General features: G+C 39.6%; 1 protein-coding gene across 2 annotated transcripts in view; it reads right to left on the bottom strand.

Moving 5' to 3' along the window:
* Nucleotides 1–1,081: 1,081 nt before the first annotated feature.
* bkgd (beta-keto-L-gulonate decarboxylase) overlaps nt 1,082–23,083 on the bottom strand; it is a 58,966-nt gene continuing 36,964 nt past the window's right edge. Inside the window, exons 2-8 of one of the 2 annotated variants that reach the window (XM_077231920.1) lie at nt 10,020–10,118; nt 9,872–9,945; nt 9,699–9,800; nt 9,219–9,395; nt 8,610–8,759; nt 2,317–2,433; nt 1,082–2,210 (exon numbers count right to left, since the gene is read on the bottom strand). In XM_077231920.1, the coding sequence (XP_077088035.1) occupies nt 2,037–2,210; nt 2,317–2,433; nt 8,610–8,759; nt 9,219–9,395; nt 9,699–9,800; nt 9,872–9,945; nt 10,020–10,118 (893 nt within the window). In that variant the 3' untranslated portion in view covers nt 1,082–2,036. The remainder of the gene's footprint in view (nt 2,211–2,316; nt 2,434–8,609; nt 8,760–9,218; nt 9,396–9,698; nt 9,801–9,871; nt 9,946–10,019; nt 10,119–23,083) is intronic. The other variant, XM_077231921.1, reaches the window with a different exon arrangement.

Raw genomic sequence — 23,083 nt, 5'->3', positions numbered from 1 at the left:
TCTGTATTGTAAAAAGCGCTGTATAAATAAAGGTGACTTGACTTTACTTGACACACACACACACACACACACACACACACACACACACACACACACACACACACACACACACACACACACACACACACACACACACACACACACACACACACACACACTCTCTCTCTCCTTTCACATACACATATTTCTACTCTCACACTCTTACATTCTCCTTTCACATACATATGTGCCTATTTGGGTTGTTTTTAGCCCAAGGGCTGGGTAAATATAGGACAGAACAAAGCTTGGGCTAATTTCATTGGGCAAATTAGGTTGTTTATTTAGCTCAGCACAAAGGGTTGATTTTATTAATATTTTTTATTATAAAGTACTTACAGATTAAATAATCTAAAACAGTGGTTCCTAACATTTTTAGCCTCAAGTACCCCCAAGTAAATGCTGTGTTTATATTTTAGTGCAGTTATCATAATTACCTCATTTGCCAATGAACCAGTTTTATTGATTGAAATTCAGAATAGAAGATAATAGGAAAATTTGAATAAGAAACACAATGTTTGTAAATGGACATTCCAGAACTTCAAATTCTATTTTAAAAAATATTATAACGAAAACATTATTTATTCATTCTGCAGAAATTGTCCCCATTTGTAAAATTTAAAGTTTCAAGATGTAGGAAATCCATCATTTTATGGAAAACACTTTTATTTAAAAACAAAAAAGACACCAAAACTACCACTATAACCAGTAGATCGCAGCAGAGTAGCACTTATTGGCTCATATTAGCCACTTTCACTCCAACCCGTTTTGCTTTTGAATTTAATATTAGAAATCGTAAAATCAATAGGATTAAAAATCAGTTGTCAGTTAAATAGCTGATCAATAAGCTTTTTAAAATAGAAAGGGGAGGTGGTCACACATCCCATTAGTCACTTTATTTTAAAATGTCAGTTATGGTAAAACAAAGAGTAGTCACATATTTCGGTAGCTTTATGTTTGACCCGTCAGGTTCTGTGACCCTACTGTATCTATAGATGTATCAATATCTGATCAATATGCTTTATAAAATACAAAGGGGAGGTGGTCACACATCACATGAGTCACTTTATTGAACATTTTAGTCAGTTATGGTGAAATAAATAGCAGTCACATATTTCGGTAGCTATGTGTTTGACCCGTCAGAATCTGTGACCCTACTGTACCTATAGACTTAACAATATCTGATCAATATGCTTTATAAAATACAAAGGGGAGGTGGTCACACATCACGAGTCCCTTTATTGAACATTACAGTCAGTTATAGTGAAATAAATAGCAGTCACATATTGTGGTTGCTATGTGTTTGACCAGTCAGATTCTGTGACGCTATTGTACCTATAGATTTATCAATATCTGATCAATATACTTTATAAAATAGAAAGGGGAGGGGATCAAAAATCCCATTAGTCACTTTATTGAACATTACAGTCAGTTATGTTAACATTCTGTCACTACTTCTGTTACATTGTGACTTTTAAGTGGAACATAACTTGCTCCAGAGTAAGGTGCTATGCCTACTTTCATACCCTGAAAGTTACCTTAGTGTTTGGAACTAAAAATTGAGGTTATACACTCACTAATGTTTAAACTTACACGATTTTGTTGCATAACCTGCTTTCTGGAATACCCCTCCGGGTTCTCACTAAGGTGAGTATGTGAGTCTGTCTAATGTGAGTATGCCCAGTGTTGCAAGTCTGTCACTAGTAAAAAGGTACTGTATAGTGTAAAAATTCACTTTTAGGAATATTCTAATAGGCTAATTTCCCTCTGACATTAATGTAAAAATGTAGCTAATTGAAATGGCTTGAATATCAAGTACAAAATGTAGAGATTGATGTATAGATTGACTGGATTGTGGTCAATACTCTCAATTATAATTTCAAGAATTATATTTATTTTATTATTCATCAGTATACAGTGGTTGGAGTAAAAAAGCAAATTCATTAATTCCATTTTAAATGTTTTTACAGCATTAAAAAAAAATCGGAACTATCAACAGTTTAATCTCGGCCAACATTGTGTGTCTCTGTGGGTCGGTCGATTCGGTATAGGAGCTCAGCAGGGAGGAAGTATCCCAGGTACTCCACTGTGTTTGGGGTGGTATCTGTGTAGTAATGGCCTCCCTCACCATGGTGACTGAAGCCATGGGTATGCTCCACTCTCAGGTCAAGACCCTGTGAATTGTGCACAACAGAAATTAAACTGGGCACAACAAACTTTAGTTAATTTAAAAATATTGTAAGTATGACAGTATGACATTTCTACTGGATTGGTACTCACTGGGTCTCTGGACACCATGACAGTTTGAAAGATCAGTGGTGCACTGACTTCAAAATGCCTGAGCCAGTTATCGACATCCTTATTGGTGATTAGAGGGCAGGTAGAGAATTTGCGTGGCTTAAAGACAGAGCAGTGAAAAGATATAAGGAACTTACATAATTTATGTTGTAACATTTTAATTTTTTATTGAATCATAGTTGAAGTAGCTATATAAACTTCTATGGAGTTTAACAGTTGAAAAAAAAAAAAAAAAAAGAATCACAACATTACATCTGGAAACGGACTATTATACTACCATTCGAAAGTTTGGGATCAGTAAGATTTTTTTATTGTTTTTGAAAGGTCTGCTCACCAAAGCAGCATTAATTTGATGAAAAAAAGCCCTCTGGTTGTTGTATGTCTTCTCGTGTTTGGAGAATGAAGGTGTTAATCTTATCAGATTTTTTTTTTCTTCTATTTTGTAGAGTTTATCTCCAAAAATGATTTTTTCTTTTTTAAACTTTTCTTGAGATCAACAATACCGAATAGATTTCTGTATGTAATCTTTTGGAAACGCTCAAAGCTTTCAAACGCTTTCTCGTTCTGCTTATATCAAGAAGTTGCGTAATAAATAGCTCTGTGAACTCCAGAAATATGTACAACATCATACTCCATTATATAATGAAAAGGCTTTTTTTGTAATCTGAATATATCAACTTTCTACTATCCATGCTAAGCAGCTTACCTAAATCATGACACAGTTTCTTTAAGTTTGGTGATAAGCCAGGTAAAGAACTTGGATTTCAACTTAGACTTCAATTATTCAATCATTTTTTTTTAATCTTCTTTTTACCAGTCAAACTCCTTTAAACATTCTAATCTTGTTGACAATAAAAAAAAAAATCTCAACATCCCTCAAATCAATAGTGAATCAAGAGCCAAATTTGATGATACTATTAGTCTAACTAAAATTGTGAAAGCCATTACGCAGATACAGAGCAGAAAATCCCTGCAGAGGTTTTTTTCTCCTCAGCTTTCCCCACTGCTTCTCTCAGTTTTGAAAAATCCCTATAAGTCTACCTCTTTGCTTTTAAAACCTGATAAAAAACCCTCAAACTGTGGGTCTTATCCAATTTCCCTTAACATAGATGTGAAAATCCTGGCTAAGTTTCTCTTTCTAAGGTTAAAAACTGTTATTCAACATTGGCTTTGTAAAAAATTGATAAAGCTTTTTTATCTTTAGAAGGCTGATGAACAAGATACACCTCATCTGGCTCATTTGTGCCAGAGGCCCTGATCTCTCTCAGTGTGGAGAATGCTTTCGACAGTTGAGTGGGACAATTTATTTTATATGTTTAAAAAAATTGGGTTTGGGGATAAATTTGAGCAAATTTGTGCAATTTTTTTTCCAATTAACTCCACCGCAAGAGCTCTTTCAACATCAGCTTTCCCATTTAAATTAGCCCCAGACATTTTCTGTTGGGAATTGGACATGAACACTCTCTCAAGTTGTATTTACCACTAGGAAGTTTAGGGATAATTTTGATGCCCAAGTTCCCAAGTTGGGTGGGCCAAACTTATAATTTTTCGCTTTTCCTAGCATTGGCATATTTCTGAACATAAATTTTCAGGTCAATTTCTGACAAATTTATTTTAGATCTCAAAAGCGATCTCAAAATTCTGGCCAGTAGATAATACCTAGAATATCAAAATTGACTGCTGACGGTAGATCCTTTTCCTATTTAGCACATAAACTTTGGAACAATCTTCCTAACATTGTCCGGGAAGCAGAAACACTCTTGTCAGTTTAAATCTAGATTAAAACACATATCTTCAACCTGGCATACACATAGAACACTATACATTATACAAATCAGTTAAAGTTCCAGTAGGTAGCTTTTGTAAACAAATATTTGTTAAAACTCTCATTATGTCCTGAAAGTATAATATGAGAGGTAATCTGTGAAAAAATCAAGCTCCTCTGGCTCCTCCCTGTGGTCCTACTGCCATTTGCAGAAATACACCGCTCCCGGTCAGAAACAACCAATCAGAGCCAGGAGGAATGTCTTAGCAGTGTCAATCACGCTCGTGTACGCGCTGATCACCCCTCTCTTGCACAGCGCGAGCGCGTACCGTCGTTCGTGACTCTCCTGTTCAAACTCGTATATCCAAATGAACGAATCTTTTTTCGAGTCATTTCGTTCATTCAACGAACGAAATGACTCGAAAAAACATTTGTTCATTTTGACCGAGTCTTTTTTGGAGTCATTTCGTTCATTCAACGAATGAATGACTCGAAAAAAGATTTGTTCATTTGGATGAACGAGTTCGAACAGGATCACGAACGTGCATCACAGAACAGAGCAAGGCGAGCATTTGTGCTTATAAAACTTAAAGTTTTTTATTTATTTTTGAAATGACCGATCGTTTCACTAGATAAGACCCTTATTCATCGTCTGGAATCGTTTAAAACCCTTTGAAGCTGCGCTGAAACTGTCATTTGGTCCTTGAAACGTTTGTGTCCTATTGAAGTCCATTATATGGAGAAAAAGCCTGGAATGTTTTCATCAAAAAACTTAATTTCTTTTCGACTGAAGAAAGAAAGACATGGACATCTTGGATGACATGGGGGTGAGTAAATTATCAGCAAAAGTTTTTTTTTAAAGTGAACTAATCCTTTAACGTTATCTTAGTAGCTATAACTTATAGAAAGAGTGCAACCTTATAAAGTTACATGTATTGCAAAATACATAATGATTTGAGGACCAAGTTTGTAGTCAAAGTATGGGCAGGCCATAGTCAATGTAAAGCATATTGTTGATGTTTCGTCCCTATTAGTGAATGTTCCATAACAGTTTATAATTCCGCCGTCATCGGTGGTCCTGCTTACTAGCCTGCGCGTTCACGGCAGGCTCCGCTCTTGGGGAGGAGCTGTGGAGGGAGGGCTGTAGCGTAGCAGAGAGCAAGGGGGTTGGATCTGTAAGTTGTGCTTGTTCAAATTTTCAGGCTAAGTCAACATTTTCTCAAGACTCCCTACTGCAGCTTTAAATGATTATTAGGCTGCATAAATTAGGTCAACCGGATCCGGGAACACTTCCTATAACACCTGATGTACTCGCTACATCATAAAAAGAATGGCATCTACGCTAATTTTAGTCTTTCTGTTTATTCCGATGTTAACTGTAATCAGCCGGAGCCGGGCAGTATCCAGATCAGATGGTGGACTTGCGCCTAGACACGACCACAACGCATTCCTGAAGTGTCAGCAGAGATTGTGTCAACTAGGGCTGAGCGATAAATCGATAACGATAATTATCGCGATATGATTTTTCTCGATAAAACGATATCAAGAGTTCGATAAATGTTCGATAATGTTTATGCGCCAAAAGCGGAACGAAACTCATTTGAACCGCGCGCCACACGGACCATTTATCCGCTCGGCTCAAAGTCCAAACGGCAGCACAGCGCAGCGCGAGCTCACGAGAGCAGACGCGTTTACTCTGATCTGTCTCTGTCCCGAGATCCAGTGAGAAGCGTTTGAATTCAGCGAAGAACACAAATGTCTCAGTGATTTAAACCAGTTTAAAGGCAGATGAAACGGCGCGGACAAACAGGAGGAACACTGTGTGAAATGATACAGTCAGAATCTGAATTGATACTGAATCCATTTACCATGGATTTACTGTAACGTTAGCCTGTAATAACTGCACCATGAAATGTAGGATATACATATTGAATTGCATTATATTACGAATGTAGACAATGTATTAAATGACTAATGGAATATAATTACAGTATTTAATAATCTATTTAGGCTACTGTTTTTCATACAAATACCATGGAAATCATAAAGTTACATTTTGCCATGATAGTGATGTGCTATAGGCTATGCCTGGATTTATCTGTGGTTATCATGATCTAAATGCATTATACTGGATGACCAATGGTTAATTTTAATAAAACTCAAACAGTCCACAAAAATGTAACCTGTTTTTGTTAATGAACATAAATTTAACATAGTATTAGCTTGAGTTAGGATGTAGATTTACTGTCAACTCACAGTCAAATATGCATTTTGAGACAAAACATGTAATATTAATATTGCAGCCTGCACTGCAAACTGTGCTGAAGATACATCCCATCAAAGTTAGGCAACACAAACCTGTTTCAAGACTTGAAACAATATCCCCCATTAGCACATGCAGAAAGTAAGAAATATATTTTTCTATATATGTTCTCACAATAAAGAGTAGTTTAAAACCACAATTAACGCTCTGGTTTCTACAACTTTCCCTTAGGAGCGAAAATCTGCCTTTAAATTTGAAAGAAAAAAAGATTTGACATTTATCGTGATAATTATCGATATCGACTGATATAAAAAAAAATATCGTGATAATTTTTTTTGGCCATATCGCCCAGCCCTAGTGTCAACTAGACTCTCCCCTGTGAAGGCCTCATCGACTTAACAGCCATCGGCACTGATCCTCAACAAACTCGTGTGGTCAAATTACTAAAACGTCATTCGAATTTAACAAATAATCAGTTTTCTTGTCCCTAATAGTCAACATAATGCAGGGGAAACTGTAAAATGTACTGCAGCAGTACTAAACTTGCATCATAAAATTACACCACTCGAACTATAATTGTATGAATTAAACTCAATGAGACTGTCGACAGTTTCTTCTCCATGCATCATTTTATTATTATATGAAAGGGGTTATATGTGGTTACAGTCAAATCATATAAAAGGTGAAATCGTCCTCGAACTCTTCTGTCTTGCCTGCACTCGAGACGGTGACCTGGCCTCCACTGAAAGGCTTCTTTCCTATTGGTTGTCGCTCGTGAAAATCGCTTCTCATTTGCATAAAGTTGAAATTTCTCAACTTGTGTCGCTTGTCGCTTGACGCGCCCACATTCTGTCACCAACGGTCAATGTCGCCGGAAGTCGCCAGCGCTCAATTGAAATAAATGGGATCATGTCGCTTTGTCGCTGGCGGTGTGAACGGGGCTTAAGGCCTAGAGACTTGAAACTCGGCCAGATGGTAGGCCTCAATTTGGGGAGAACCTATCAGAGTATGACCCCTATGACCCCCAAACCAGTCTAGGGCAATTCTCTGGACTCTCTAGATCAATAATTATCGAAATAATTGAAATTTTGCATTTGGTTGGCTGTAACAGAGTCATTTAGAAAATGGGCGTGTCAAAATACACTCAAAAGCCTATAAATCATATATAGAAACTCAGAACTTCACAAAAAATTGCTGAGCATATGTGACATAACATCATTAACAAGAGTGCAACATTTTATGGAGATTGGACCATAGGTGCCGCTATAACTGTTAAAAAGCTTTAAAACCATATATGTCCTATGGTAAATTGCCTGTATGGGCTGTAAATGGTCTTTTCCATCTATTATGTCAGTGGTTAAATGTATGCTAAATAAAACTTTGTCTTTTGATGCTTTTGTGCTTAAAGGCCTTAACTGCTTGAACACCGATAAATGCTGCTTGCAGCTTTAATTATTATTATTATTTTATTTTTTTATTGTGCCTGACTGAACAAATGTTGTATTGTCTTTTTTATTTTTGTAACACTGATTGAAAAGTATCAATAAAAATTAAACTAAATATATTATTTTTAAATGAACTTTTTTTTATTTTAGTATGTTTTAAACATTTTATAAAATATTCAAAGATTTTTCTATTTGTATATATTCTATTTCTGAAATAGAAAATACATTTAAAGCTTCCTTGCAGAATAAAAGTATTAATTTCTTAAATAACTCTTAATAACCAAAACTTTTGAATGCTATTTTAAATCCATAGAAATGATGGAGAAAGACCTTCTTTACAGATGTGTTATAAATTAAACCCAGCTAGGATGTTCAACAAAACTCAAGTGATCTGCAAATTATCATCAAAGCTCATAAAAAATTATTCACAAGTGAAATACTGTTATTTAAAAGATGCAAATAACTCCCTAACATCTTAAAGTGTCACCCAAAAACAATAAAAAATCTGTCACCATTTACTCATCTTCATGTTGTTCCAAACCTGTAAGACTTTCTTTCTTCTACAGAAGACAAAAGTTGATATTTTGAAGAATATTGGTAACAAATCAGTTTTGGTGCCCATTTACTTAAATTGTATAGACAAAAACACTGAGATGTTTTTTTTTTTTATATCTTCTCTTATGCTCCACAGAAGAAAGAAACTCTACAGGTTTGGAATGATATGAGGGTGGGTAAATGAGATCAAAATCTTTAGGTGAATTTTATTTCTGCATCTGCAAAATATTAAAATTTTAATTATTACCATGATATGGATCTTTGCCTTCCCCTTTTGTATGACAAAAGTTCCCCCCAGGGCCATGCTCTTATCCCCATAATGTTCTTCCATGGTCTTTCTCATGCAGCTCACAAGACTGTCCTCTCCAGTCCTTCTGCAGGCTCTCACCTCAATGACCTGCAATTGTAGTTATTTCATACCTTGTTACATTTAAAACTTTGAGGTCAGTAGGATTTATGACTGCTGAAGGACTATGTGACACTGAAGACTGAAGTAATGGTTGCAGAATATTCAGCTTTGCCATCACAGGAATAAAATTACAAAACTTTAAAATATATTCAAATATAAAAACAGTTATTTTAAATGGTAATAATACTATTTCACAATTTTACTGTATTTTAGCTCAACTATTTGTAGCATAAGAGACTTCTTTTTTCTTCAACATTTAAAAACACTTACTGAGAAATTTTTTGAATTGTGGTATTAAATATTCAGTCAAAACATTTGAAGTGGTTTTATGTAATGAAACGATTATTAGGAGTGAGCTACTGATAATTAGTAAAGGAAAAACTCCATGTAGTAACTCAATAACAGTACTGAGGTTGTACAGAGACTCAAAGTACCCATGATTCTTACCTTTCCAGGTTTGCCCTCACATGCATAAAGGTTTGCAAGGAGGCCAAAGTCACAGTCATGAAACCTGTCACTGTACTTTTCCTGCAGACATTTTCCATCCACTGGGTTGATGGAGGAAAAATAACTGCCATTCATCGCAGGTCTCCCCTTAGCTTCAGTCAGCACCAGAGGCATTAACTAGGAGAAAACAAGACAATACAGTGTTAAAAAACCCATTGAACTCTTTATTAAACCAACAAGAAGAAAAATGATATGACTTTTTTGTTTACATTTTGCTGGTAGATACGACAGTGTTTTGGATTTTATACCGAAACCACCATATGTAGAACTATCCAGGAGTAAACATTTTCATTTAAGAATGCCACTGCAAATTAATATAAATTTAAACATATTTGTAAACGTACTAAAAGGACCGTTAATTTTTTTAGGTCTTGAAAATCGAATTTGGAAAAACTGCCACTGGTATACAGCTATACAGACCTCTCCATTTATACCAACAGTCTTGGAGGAGACAGCACCAGCACCAAGAATAAATGCACCAGGCAGCTCCACCTCCTTCGATACAAGGTTCATGTTGTAAACCTTTGAGGGGAATCGGTTAGTTTTACAAATGTGTTTCTGTATGAAATTACATTTACAGTTCATTAACGCACCTTGTCAAGTTGGACCAGAGGAATCAGATAGGGTACACCTCCCACATCAGTAATACGTGGTTTGCCACAAATACCTAATACAAAGTAACAAATGTTGTTTAAAGAGCCTGTTACACCTTGACATATACGGACTTACATCTGTACTCACCCTTGACAGGAAACCTGAAAGGCTCTTGTGTAAGATCTGGACAGTCAGCAACAGACACTTTTACATCAGAAAAATTCTTATTCAGTCCTGATTCCAACACTGTAACACACACAAATATATTAGTCACTATAAAGTATGGACGCCCTAAAAAAGGTGGGGGGTGTAGTGTTACAAATTTATTAAATATTTAATTTAGGTTCAACACTATTTTAACTGAGAAAGTTCACACAAGTGTTTACCATTTGGAGGCATAGATGATGACATTAACCTTTTGTTACTTCTCAAGAACACCTGGGCTTTTGTCTCTATGATAATGCAGGTCTGAGGAATCTCCGGGAACAGGCTGACTTCTGTCTTTTATTTACCTGCTTTGTTTCAGAGGCTCTGAGTTACACTGTCATGCTGATGTTATCAGTCTGGGGAATTTCCGGGAACGGGCTGACTTCTGTCTTTTATTTACATGCTTTGTTTCAGAGGCTCTGAGTTACACTGTCATGCTGATGTTTCAGAGTGTCTCCACCTCTATGTAACATCCCCCCCCCCCCCTCCAACCCCCCCCCCCCCCCCCCTCCAACCACCCCCCCCCCCCCCCCTCCATGAGGAACTCCTCCACATCATGACCAAGGCAGAGAAAAGGCTCGGCCTGGAATGGTCTTCCCCCACTGAGCCCTCTAAACGAGTGATTCCCTCAGTCAGGCTGCACTCTGAAAGTGTTTCAGACCAAGATCCTGAAACACAAAAGAGAATAGCCCTGACTCCAAACTGTTTAAAGAGCTCTGAAGCGCCACGGACCTGGCTTCAAAAATGTTGATCATAGTATGAGGAGTCTCATTGTGCTGGAAAGACATCTGACCCGGACTGATACTGTATAAAGGACTCGGAGAAAGCTATCCTCATTAATGCACCGATGAACCCTTCTGAGGCCAGTTGCATGAAGGTAGTTTCAGTTGCTACCCAGGTAAGTTTGAGATTAGTTTTATCAAGCTCTGTTTTTTTTTGGCTCAAGAAGGTGGATTGGTTTTTAGCGGTGTTCATCGCCATGGTAACTTGCGTTCTGGAGCAGGTTTTATTCTGGGTAAGAGATTGCAAAACAAAACTGGACTTATCAGCTGACATACAGTATATCAGATGCAATAAACCATTCCCTCTATATCTCTTGTTCCAAATTAAAGCAGTTTATAGTGAAATTATTTTAACAAAATTGCCCATCTTTTGCTACTAATTATTACATTTATAATTTAAGTATAATAACTATGTATAATTTATATAATATATTATATATAAATTATATCCTAGAGTTGGCCCCCTTGCCAAACTGAGAAAACAATGGAGAAGGGCTTAGGTTAGAGTGGTGAACAAGAAGCTGGTAGTTACTCTAGTTGAGCTCCATAAGAGCATTGTGAGCCCACTGAACCTGATCTAAAACAGATTTGATTTGTATCGTTTTGTGAACCTTAGGAAACTTTTGTAAACCTACTCTGAAATGCAACAGACCTCTGGCCTTTTCGGGACTGCTGTGGATTCCTTCTCTGAGCGCTTCCTCAAGGTGCAAGAACAATCTAAAATATATATGTCCTCTCATTCTATTTCTGAGCAGTGCTCTTTTAACAGCCCGCACCAGCCTCTGCTTCAGCTCCTTAGCGGGAATCTGAACCCATGATGAGACCTAAGACCCGTGGCTCAAAACCTATCCACACCCGAAGTGCCAGGAGGGCTATGATTCGGCCTCGAAACTGATTCAGAAGAAGAAGTGGAAGAGTTATACAGAATTATACAGGCTCGTATACAAGTCGATATATCAGAATGGTGTGACGGGTCTCCAACTCTTCCTGCTAAGGCCGGAGGCTCATCGAGGGAACGACGTCCACCTGTTCTTCCCTCTATAAAGGCTTAGGCTGTTCGCTTGTTTAACTTTATTTTGTTATTTGTTTTGGAGTATTTTGTTTTCTATATTTGATACATTAACATCCATGCACCAGACAGACATTACAGATGACCATGTTTACTTGTTTTAAAGGCTATTTTGTTTTATTTATGTTAATAAATGTTCATTCTTGCAAACCAACTCGCTGAATTTGCACATGGTTTGTCTTAAATCATATTAAAAACATCACATAGACATACTTCAATTTTCACCACAAAGGGTCTATTTAGTCTTGCGTAGCCTGACCTTTAGACTGACGGCAAAAGGTCTGGACTCTATCACAGATTTCATTGGCCAAGGACCGCCCAAGAGGACAATTAACTAACATGTAACGCAACCAATCACAGTACATTTTGTTCTGCGTCATGTTTAGGGGTGTGAAAATGTAAAGTCGATGTCCCAACAATAGCAGACCATCGTGCATCTAATCAATTATTCATTCAAGAATGTTGTGCAAGTTTACTGCAACAATGGAGCTGCAAACTTCACATACTTTTGGAAATCCAGTGTTTAGATCCTGGTAAGCGCTCACGACGGCGTTCTTCTTCCACTAGGGGTTTTGGTGTCACAGACATTCTGTAGAATTTAACCAACCAGATGACGACTTCAAAAATCCAGAAGTGTTTCCAGTTAAGTGTGCCATATGCATCAGACATTCAAGCACACGGTCTGTGGGCATGACGTCTGAGTCTGAGACTTTTAAGGGTCTTTAAACAATGAAGGTGAGACAGTAGTTCCCTTTCGAGAGGTCTCTCGTATTGCGTAAGGCAGTGTGCAGCTGCACAGCAGACACAGATGAGCGTCACCGTTTTTCTAAAAGAGCAATTTCCAAAGCGCGGTTGCAAATGCCTCGTTCTAAAATGTGCCTCGTGCAGAGGTCTTCGGCGGAGACCGTCACATCCTCAGTGCTTCCTTTCTGGGCCGGGACCACGCTCGACTGGCTGTTTTCGCCAACGACTACCCCACACTTCCCGCTCTCTCTCTCTCCCTTTGATTGAGCCACGCAAATGAAGCAACGCTCACAAAGGATGGCAGAGCGGACAGACACGTGCGATAGCACAGCGGGCCAGTCCCCGCGTGCCTTGTTTTGTTTTGCGCGTCATGCCGAGCTCTCTGCTCTCTGACCCAGACGGACACTATGAGTGAGTTTTCGGCCTGGAATCCAGCCACGCTGAAACTCCATCACGCACGACGGCTGTTCTCAGATGAGAACATACCGCTTTCCTATGTGCGCACGCTAACTGTCTTACGTCATTCTCTTCCCTGTGGCTCAGTGATGGAATCTAAGACTTCTGCGCCAGAGACCTGTGTTCGAATTCCGGCTATGACTGTAGGTGAAATGGGTACAGCACATTTTAACTTCCGTTTTGCACGTCATGTATGAACTGTCTACATGACTCGGACGGACACAATGAATGCATTTTCCTGCCTGGGATACAGCCACGCTGAAACTGCATTCACTCAGTCACAACGCCTGTTCTCACTACTCTTGCGGCCAGCTTCCTTACGTACAGAAAGCGACCTCGCCCCTCACGCCCTCCTGTTTCATAAGACGGGGATTGGTCGGGCTCAACTTTGACCCCACCCCCCATCTAAGTGCAGCATAAGTGCGATTGGACGAAGCATGGCCAGCAATCCTCTCTAGCTCTAGAGGTATCCAAAATGCAAGTTATGAGCCCACTGAATGTATGCTCCCCTGCAAACATATGTTGTTCCACTATACCAATAGCAACACGAAAAGAGCACTTTTCTGTCTGTTTCCCTCCAGCTTGCACTGGAGATGCAACATATGTAGGTCACATGCCCACTGTAAAGAACGCACCCCTACACACAAGCTTTCCTCCAGCTCATGCTAGGAGTGTAATGAATGTAGTGCGTGTGCCCACTATGAAGTATACACCCCTAGACATAAACATGGCCACCGTAATATCTATTCTCCCCTCAGTTCGTGTGCCAACTATGAAGTATGTACCCCCACACATAAAAACTGTTCACTCCGTATCAGTTCTTCATCCAATTCGCGCTGGAGATGTAATGAAATGTGCATGCTGTAAAGCTTTCCTCCAGCTCATGCTGGGAGTGTAATAAATGTAGTGAGTGTGCCCACTATAAAGTACGCAGTCCTACACATAAACATGGCCACCGTGATATCTATTCTCCTCTCAGTTCGTGCGGGAGATGTAATAAATGTGAGTTGTATGCCAATTATATGAAGTATTTATCACACACACATAAAAACTGTTCACTCAGAATAAGTTCTTCTTCCAGTTCGCGATGGAGATGTGATGAAAGGTGTGCCCGCTGTAAAGCTTTCCTCCAGCTCATGCTGGGAGTGTAATAAATGTAGTGAGTGTGCCCCCTATAAAGTACGCACCTCTACACATAAACATGGCCACCGTAATATCAATTCTCCCCTCAGCTCGTGTGAGAGATGTGATAAATGTGAGTTGTGTGCCAACTATGAAGTATGCACCACCACATGTGAAAACTGTTCACTCAGTGATAAAAGGTGCGCCCAATGTAAAGAAAGCGTGCGCCCATAAGCGTGAGCGCTGTTCACAATGCAGTGCAAACACAAGATAGCTGGGCGGCCGGGTCCCTACTACACAGAGGCCCGTCCCCAGTTCTCATTCAACCCCTAGCTATGCGGGCCGAGTCTTGGTAGGCCATCCCCGGTATTTCAGATTGGGTGTTGAACATAATAAAATGAGGCTACTCGCTAGAGTTTGCTCGCAGACTTCCGCGCCTTTTAGCCGTGGTCGAGACGACAGTTAAGACAGATGTGGCTCACGTCCTTCGCACCGAAGTGTCGAAACTGTTAGAAAAGGGTGCTGTAGAAACAGTCCCATTTTCTCAAATAGAGTCTGGCTTTTGCAGTCGAAAAAAGATGACGGCCTCAGACACCTGAACAAAGCGCTTATGATGCGACCATTCAGGATGCTGACAACCAAACAAATCCTTGCGCAGATTCGCCCCGGGGGATTGTTTTTTCTCAGTGGATCTGAAAGATGCTTATTTTCACATCCAGATATCGCCCCATCACAGGCCATTTCTCAGGTTCGCCTTCGAGGGGCAGGCATACCAGTACACAGTACTACCGTTCGGCCTATCACTAGCACCTCGTACTTTTAGGAAGTGCATTGACGCAGCACTTGCCCCCCTGAGACAGCGGGGTGTGCGAGTGTTAAACTACCTTGACGATTGGCTGGTTATAGCCCAATCAGAGGAACAGTTGATAACTCACAGATCCTGGCTCCTCAGCCATATAGAATGTGAACCGCGGCTGTATCAAAGCCCTGGCTCCCTGGAAAGCAACCTACTGGTTACAGTCGGGATTGAGTTTGGGTGTGGTGACAAGTGGAAAAACGATCTCGACAAATGCCTTGGGGAGCCCTTTACGAGGGCAGGCCCTTCTCTGGCCTATGGTCAAGCCCGGAGAGGTGCCTACATATAAACTTTCTGGAGATGAGAGCGGTTGCTCTATCACTGAAAGCGTTCTCCCATACTTAAAAGGCCACCATGTCCAAGTCCGTACAGACAACATGGCAGTGGTATCTTACATAAATCGCCAAGGCGGTCAAAGCTCAAACAACCTGCACGCCATGGCCAGGAGCCTTATACTATGGGCTCAGCACAACCTGTGCTCCCTAAGAGTGGCGTATGTGCCAGGCATTCTGAACCAGGGTGTGGATATGTTATCCAGAGAGAATGTTCCCCCAGGGTAGGGCAAAAAATACTTGGACGCAAAATATGTGCGTCGATTCGTCAGACCCAAAACAAAGATGGCGGCGCCGGAGAGTAGTAGCAACACGAGTAGCAGGTTATCTCACTAGCAGGTCTTTCCTCACCAGAAGAAGAAAGAGACGTGAATTTACTTTCTCCCGTCAGGGATATCAGAGTTTATATGGAGCGTTCTGCCTCATTCAGACAGTCGGAACAGCTCTTTGTATGCTTTGGCGGCCGCTAGGGCTGTGCTCAGAGTATCGATACGACAATACATCGTCATGAACTCCTGACGATGCGCGTATCGATACAGCAACTGCTGTATCGATACTGTCGTGCTTTTCAATGTAGCCAATTCAGGGCTCGAATTTCAGCACGGGATTGCGAGTATTACGCATTATTCTATACATTCCCGCAGGTCTCCCACTTATAATGCGGGAAATTCCCACAAACATTGATTTAGTGTTCAGGTGTGCCACGTCTTCTGTCTCTCAAAATGGGTTGCTCAAGGCAAGCGTCAAATGCGCTTAAGGCGTCCATACTACACTCTCGCTTTTAGGAGTTGGGAAATGACGGAATATTCACTTGCATATTCGGGCGAGCATTGCATTGTCACTTAAGTTTACCATTCGCTCGTCTTTTTAAGTCTTACCACGCTAAACATTCAAGCGATTTTACACTATTCAGTACTCGCGTGCGCTCTAAGAGATGGTTTTCTCTGCATGCATACATAGAGTAAAGCCGCCTCACAAACATCCTGTGAGTAACAAAAGTTCTTTTTCACGGATTATATCGCTTTTACAGACAAAAACAAACAAAATGATGTCAAATGTCGGTCTTGGTGAGTATCCAACACAGTCGGTTATGTCTTAAATAAGCATAAAATGCATGTGACACTATAATGAAAACAGGATCCGTGCACTAGCTCTTAAAGTGACAGCAGCCATATGTGTCTATCATTAATAATGTTGTCAAAACAACAAAAGATAGCTTTAATTATAAGGAATCTGGATTTATAGTCGATGTATTTAATTTAGTCAGGACTAAAATACTACCCAATGTTATTTTACATTTAATTACTTTATTAAGTTTCTAGTATTTCTGAATACTAGTGCTAGACCTATTCAAAAACTTTTCTCTTTATTGGTAGGCTATCTTTATTCTATTGTATTTATTTGTTTAAAATGATTTCCACATAATGTAAAGAAATTACTGTGTTTGGTGCACATTCTAACACTAATTTAATTTAACTCTCATTTAATGACACAAACTAAATAGTTTTTCAGTTATCACAACTGTTATATACTCAAAGATATTACTGTTACTAAACTCTGCTCAAAAAGAAATTTAAATTCCAAATTGATCCATATCGTGATACGTATCGTATCGTGGCTTTAGTATCGTGATGCGTATTGTATCGTGACATTGTTGGTGATACATAGCCCTAGCGGCCGCACCAAAGGGCTCGGTGTGACAAAGCAGAGATTATCGTGCTGGATAGTAGACGCTATTGCGCTGGTTTATGAGTCTAAGGGCCTTGATTGCCCCCTAGGCGTCAGAGCTCATTCCACGAGAGGCATGGCCTCATCATGGGCCTGGTCAAGTGGAATACCGATAAAGATATCTGTGCGGTGGCCAGCTGGGCCTCGCAATCCACATTTATGAGATATTATAACCTGGAAGTTCCGGTTTTTCAAGCTAGGGTCCTTTTAGTATAAGTTTAAGCGCAAAACCCCCCTAGGCCTAGGGTCCGATACATATCTGGTCCTGGCTATCTCGAACTACGGTTCTTATATTACATATACATACATACTTGTCCCTGTCTGGCCCATTTCCTGGTTTTTATTCCTATATGAGGCTTGTCAAAATTACTGGTTCTATTGGATTCATAGCTTTTACTCCTCTAATGGAACTTTTCCACTGCACTGCGAACGGTACGGTTCGGTTCGGCACGGCAAGCTTTGGCGCCACTGCATGGTATGGTACGGCTCAGCTCCAGGGTTCTTGCACCATTTTAAAAGTAAAATTTAATGCTTTTTAAGACCTTTTTAAGACCTCAACAAATATAAATTAATACCCAAAAAATTCATAATTTCTTTGGAATAGGCTACTCAATTTATTGCCTCCTACAATGGAAATCAGAATCAGAATCAAAACTTAAAAGTTTTCCATTTGGTATCAATTATGTGCAATGTGTAAACTCAGTAAGTAAAAAAAGTAAAAATACTTTTCTTTGAGACCTTTTTATTTTTTTGTTCCTTTGTGATGTAGAACAGAGCCAACGTGACAGATAAGTTAGATTACACTAAACAACACAATGCCTTGTATGAAGGAACCATATAGAATACTGAAAATAAGCTCAATAATGTCCTCAAAACAGCCTTTCACAAGCCAAAAAGTTGACAAATAATCTACATAACTGTTAGAAAACACAAATGTTATTTCATGACTTTTAAAGAGAGAAACCCTTTGTTTCGTAACATCCCAAATTCTGCTCAAGACATGTGGCGCAGCTCTGCTGCTCTCTACTCAATTTCATGGTCTAGGTCCACCAACTCCCTTCTCTTTTCCTTGCATCTTTTTCTCATGGAATTGGATTTAGTGATAAGTTCTGCCATCTTGGTCCCTGCTGTATTCTCAGCCTTCTCTGCAAGGCAATCTGCATCCTTTTCTAGAGTTTCGAACACAGTTGAGATTTTTCTTCTTTTCTTGCGTAGCTCTTCAAGCTCATCTTCAACCCCTTTTCTCTTGTTCATCTGTTTTGACTTTTCCTTTTTCTTCCTCTCATCTTCCAAGAAGATCCTGTACCGGTTGCGTGCAGATGCACACTCATTTAGCAGCTCTTTAGTTAGAGGCACTTTGACCACTCCACCACACATCCTCACATAGTCACAGATTTAGCCTCTGTGTGACTATAGTGTCTTCGTTCATATTGCACATCTCCACCTCGTTGTTTATGGAGAACCCACGCTCCACAGTAGCTTGTCCATGGGACAGAAGCAGCAGCTTTTCCACAAAGCTCCAAAGCTCTGCATATCCATTCATGGCTTTATGCAGGAAGCTGTCAACTCGCGATTTTCCATCCAATGCACTGAAGGCCATGAATTCCTCTCCTCTGGCCTCACTGAAGAGGAACTTCTGAAATTGTTGGGCAATCTTATCACCTGCATTTAGATAAAGACAAGCACATCTGTAATATTTTCTAGTTAAAATTATACTTTGTTGTTTTATTTTCACTATACTCTGCAAGATGCATCTCATATTTTCAACTATATTTCAATTATTATGTCTAAGAACATATATTAGGCATACATACATTTATTATAACTCATAGGCTGTATTTCCAATAAAATAAAACAAAAAAATTAACTGCAAAATAATAGGCTAGTATGATACCTAAAATAAGACTCCCTTTGATAAACACTAGGCTAATTTTTCACATTTCTGATATGTCTACAGATGTTACCTGCTGTGACTCCTCCTGACAGCTACTTATCCTGCACAAATTTCATGATGAGGGCCTTAATTTTTTGCAGGCACATGTCAGGTTCTTTGTGCATATTTTGGGGGTCCAGGCACATCATATTTCGGACAGAGGGGTACTTCAGGGGGCACTTCAATAAAATGTTCTGACAAATTTTTGACAGGGCACTCTGGCTGTCTCGCATGAACAGTAACACCTCACGCTCACTTCCACCACTCTGACTGCCTGACATTCCCTGACAAAAGCACAAAAGTTACATCACCTGAAACATCAAATAAACTCTCCCTATGTGTAACTTACACTACACAACATTTGACAGATCCAATTAATAGGTCAACTGCTTGATGTCAAAATAATTAAACTGATCTCTTAATTTCTCAACATAAATACTTCACTAGTCAAGTGACTTTGGAGCTCATATAGCACAATGATAAAGTATTTTAAGATAAATATTACCTTGAGGGAAGCTGTGGCTCCCATGGCAATGTCCACTTGCTTTGGACTGACCCAAAGCTTTTGGTCTGTCACATCAAGCTTGACCAGCTTTACTGGGGAAACATCAACCTGGACGTCTCGCTTTATGAAGCATCTGAGAAGGCTCTGAAAATAGAATAGCACAAGCATAATAAATATAAACAAAATTGGAAAAAGTATTACAGTATTTACAATACTTTCTACAAACATCATCATGCTGAAAACTCAGTACTTTGTTTTATTGTTCATATCCTCTGTAAATGACGGTGCTTGAATGATTAAACCATTAATATACTTGTAGTAGTCATTAGGCCTACCCTGATTAGATCCTCTAAATCTCTGCCGACGAAGGGAATCATCGGGGCATCTAAAAACTTCTTGAGACACTCATGAAGAAGTGTAAATTTGCCAAGATGAAGTAATCCATCCGGGCTTCTGCGATGGTGTCATATGACGATGACCTTGGATTGGGGAGCTTCTTGGCTTTGACCTGATCCACATAGCTGACAATATATGGCCAAATTTCAATGGCTCGCTCCACTGCTGGAAGGTTTTCCAGCCATCGATGTCCGCAAAATGGCAGAGGAAATGTATCACACTTTGTCACTAACACAAAGTCCTCTCTCCTTGCAGGTGCACAATGAAACAGGTAGTGCATGGCTTTCAGGACTTTCTCAACTTGTCACACTGCAAAGCCATTCTTGAACGAGTTGTGCATCGTGTGAAGGCCACAACTCCCAATTATTTGTAGTTGGGCTCCACCACACTGCCCCTGTGTTCCTCTTGTAAGAGTTCAACAAACTTCCAGTTCCCTTTCAGGGAACTCGAGCTGCGTGAAACGCTGTGGGAACGCCCCTGCGTGAGTGCGTCATGGCGAGACGGAACGTCATAGGCGGGTGACGTCATCGACCAGGAAACTATATAAGCACCCCCAAAACACAAGCGCATCAGCTTCTGAGTCTTCAGCAAGCGCTCCGTGTATGAAAAAGTCTGTGTCTCAAGTGTTTCTGTCTGTCCTTAGAAATTGCTAGGTAGGAGTTTTTCAAATATATATACATATATATATATATAGATATATAGAAAGAGACTATATATGTGACCGGTCACGGAAACTAGGGACACAAGTCGGTTCTGGGGCATTTTGAGTTATTCATAGATTCTGAAAGTGTAATCTCCAAGCTTTCCAACGATGTGTAACGTGGAAATCTGATAATATTTGGAGAAGTTGTGGCCATTTTAAAGTAGGCACTTAAAAAAGCTCAAAGAGGAGAAAACGACCTCTAAAGATTGTGCAGTTCTCACCTCTCTCTGCTGCTGGGGGTGACAATAGGGCTCATTTACATCTCATTTAGATAAGCCATACCCCTGTAAAGCTCCTCCATGTGCTTTACAGCTTTTTTTGCACTTCGAATTAGTGCACTTCTGCCGCACTAGGCGAAAAACAATTGTGCTGCCCCTCTATTTGCAACGTACCAGCAACAACACACAAAGACCAATATGCCTGCATATAACGCAAAACCAGCAACAACACACAAAGACCAATATGCCATATACATATAACGCAAAACCAGCAACAACACACAAAGACCAATATGCCATAGGCCTACATATAACGCAAATAGTGCGCAACCAGGGTCCGAAATTAACTTTTTGGCTCACCTGCCACTGGGACTGGTTGATGAAAAAATCCACCAGCCAAGCATTTTTTTTACCGGCCAAAATAATAAACAGCCTTTTTGTGTCACATATACATTAATTTATATAGGCTATATTTAAACATTTTTGGCATTATATTTCTGGTCTATTATTTTCCATTCTTACTTTTATTTACACACACATATTACACAATTTACACACATTAAAATAATATTTTTGTGGTGGTGCCTATAAAAATAGTTCTGTACAAATGAAATGTATTAATTGTATATTTAAAAAAAGTATGCAATTGTAGGGTATGAGCGCAGAATCATGGAGTCAGCATTCCTTAACACAATAAACACACGTTAACAGGGGTTTCTAAAGCCCCAACCTATGACTCTTCCAATTCTAAATCTTCCGTTAGCGCCAGCCAGTCTGGAGGGTAGATTAGTTTGTGACACCTTTACAGCGTAATGAGTCCCCACAGAGATCCTCGCGCGATCCTGATTTGTTCGCGAGCCAACATCCAAGAAGACCGTTATCTCCAAACCCCCCCCCAGCGAGGAAGGAATGCCAGATGCGCAAATGGACAACACACACTCACACACACACACACATATATGCATCTATAACATTAAAACCCAGAAATGAATGATTATGAAATGTAAACATGATGTATTCCTGTATGTTTGAAGTTTATACTGTATCCTGTCTATCTAGGACTGTTAGTTATGTAGTTGAACCTTGCGGACTTCTATAAAGGTCTAAGAGTTTATATATATCCTTGTATGCGTAACAAACACGGAGTGATTGGTATTAAACGAAATCGCTCAACTTGCTCGAGCCAAATATATCTAAGAAGTTAATGAAAAATATAGTTTACTATGTTTTCCATCTTTGGAGTGAAAAGAGACCATAACTAACATCACTGGTGTTCTTAGATAACGGCGTTTACGACCCAAAGGAATGTTCACAGAACTGCCACCCTCTCTGAATTCTAACCAAGGAGGAGAAATGAATCCTGTACTCATATATATACAGTATATGCTATTATATATCCACTTGAGAATTGTATGAACAATGTATCTAAGTTCCCTATTTCATGAGTTGCCTTTTTGTGGTTTGGTCTATGTTTCTCGACAACTCTAATGCGATAATGTTTTAAACTCGGCCAACTAATGTTTAACCAAATCCATTTGTGGCAAGTTTGGTCTTGATAAACTCCAATCTTCATTCCCCATTTGTTAATTGACATTACATTTTGCTAAACTTGTGACGCATTAGTATTATAAGAATTGTGAAGATTCTGCTCTTAAACACCCTAATTTCGTCGGTTTCAAATGTCTCTCTCTTAGACAAAGAGCAATAAAAACCAAAGTCCCGCCTGTGAAATTCCAACCCTCTAATTGGCCAAGTCAACAGGAAGAGGCCGGATTTCTCCAAGGTGATAAATGACGCTTCCCCCCTCCGCTCGTCTCTCTGTTACTTGACTGTAAAAATGTAGGGTCTCGCCTCCGGGCGAGCTCTTCGCCTTTCTTTTATTTGTTTCTAGTTTAGTTTGTGTTTTTCAGTCTTAGATAAGTCTCCGTGTTTAATTCCAATCGACGAGTGAAAAGAACACCGCGTGACATATCTCTTCAGCAAATCCATCTACAAGGGACCTTTAAACGAGCGCGCTCGTTTTGAAGGAGAAACACGCGCACGTGACCACGTGGCGAGAGACGCACACACGCTTCTTCACCAGCCATGCGAAGATGTGACGTTAACTCCGCGTGATTTCCCCGTAGAGACCTTTATTTCTTTTCTTTGTTAGTCAAAGTT

The sequence above is a fragment of the Siphateles boraxobius genome, unplaced genomic scaffold (genome assembly GCF_051911475.1).
Source record: "Siphateles boraxobius isolate OS27281-9 unplaced genomic scaffold, OSU_SipBor_1 16, whole genome shotgun sequence".
NCBI lineage: Eukaryota > Metazoa > Chordata > Actinopteri > Cypriniformes > Leuciscidae > Siphateles > Siphateles boraxobius.
This window is presented reverse-complemented; position numbering and strand designations above follow the sequence as displayed.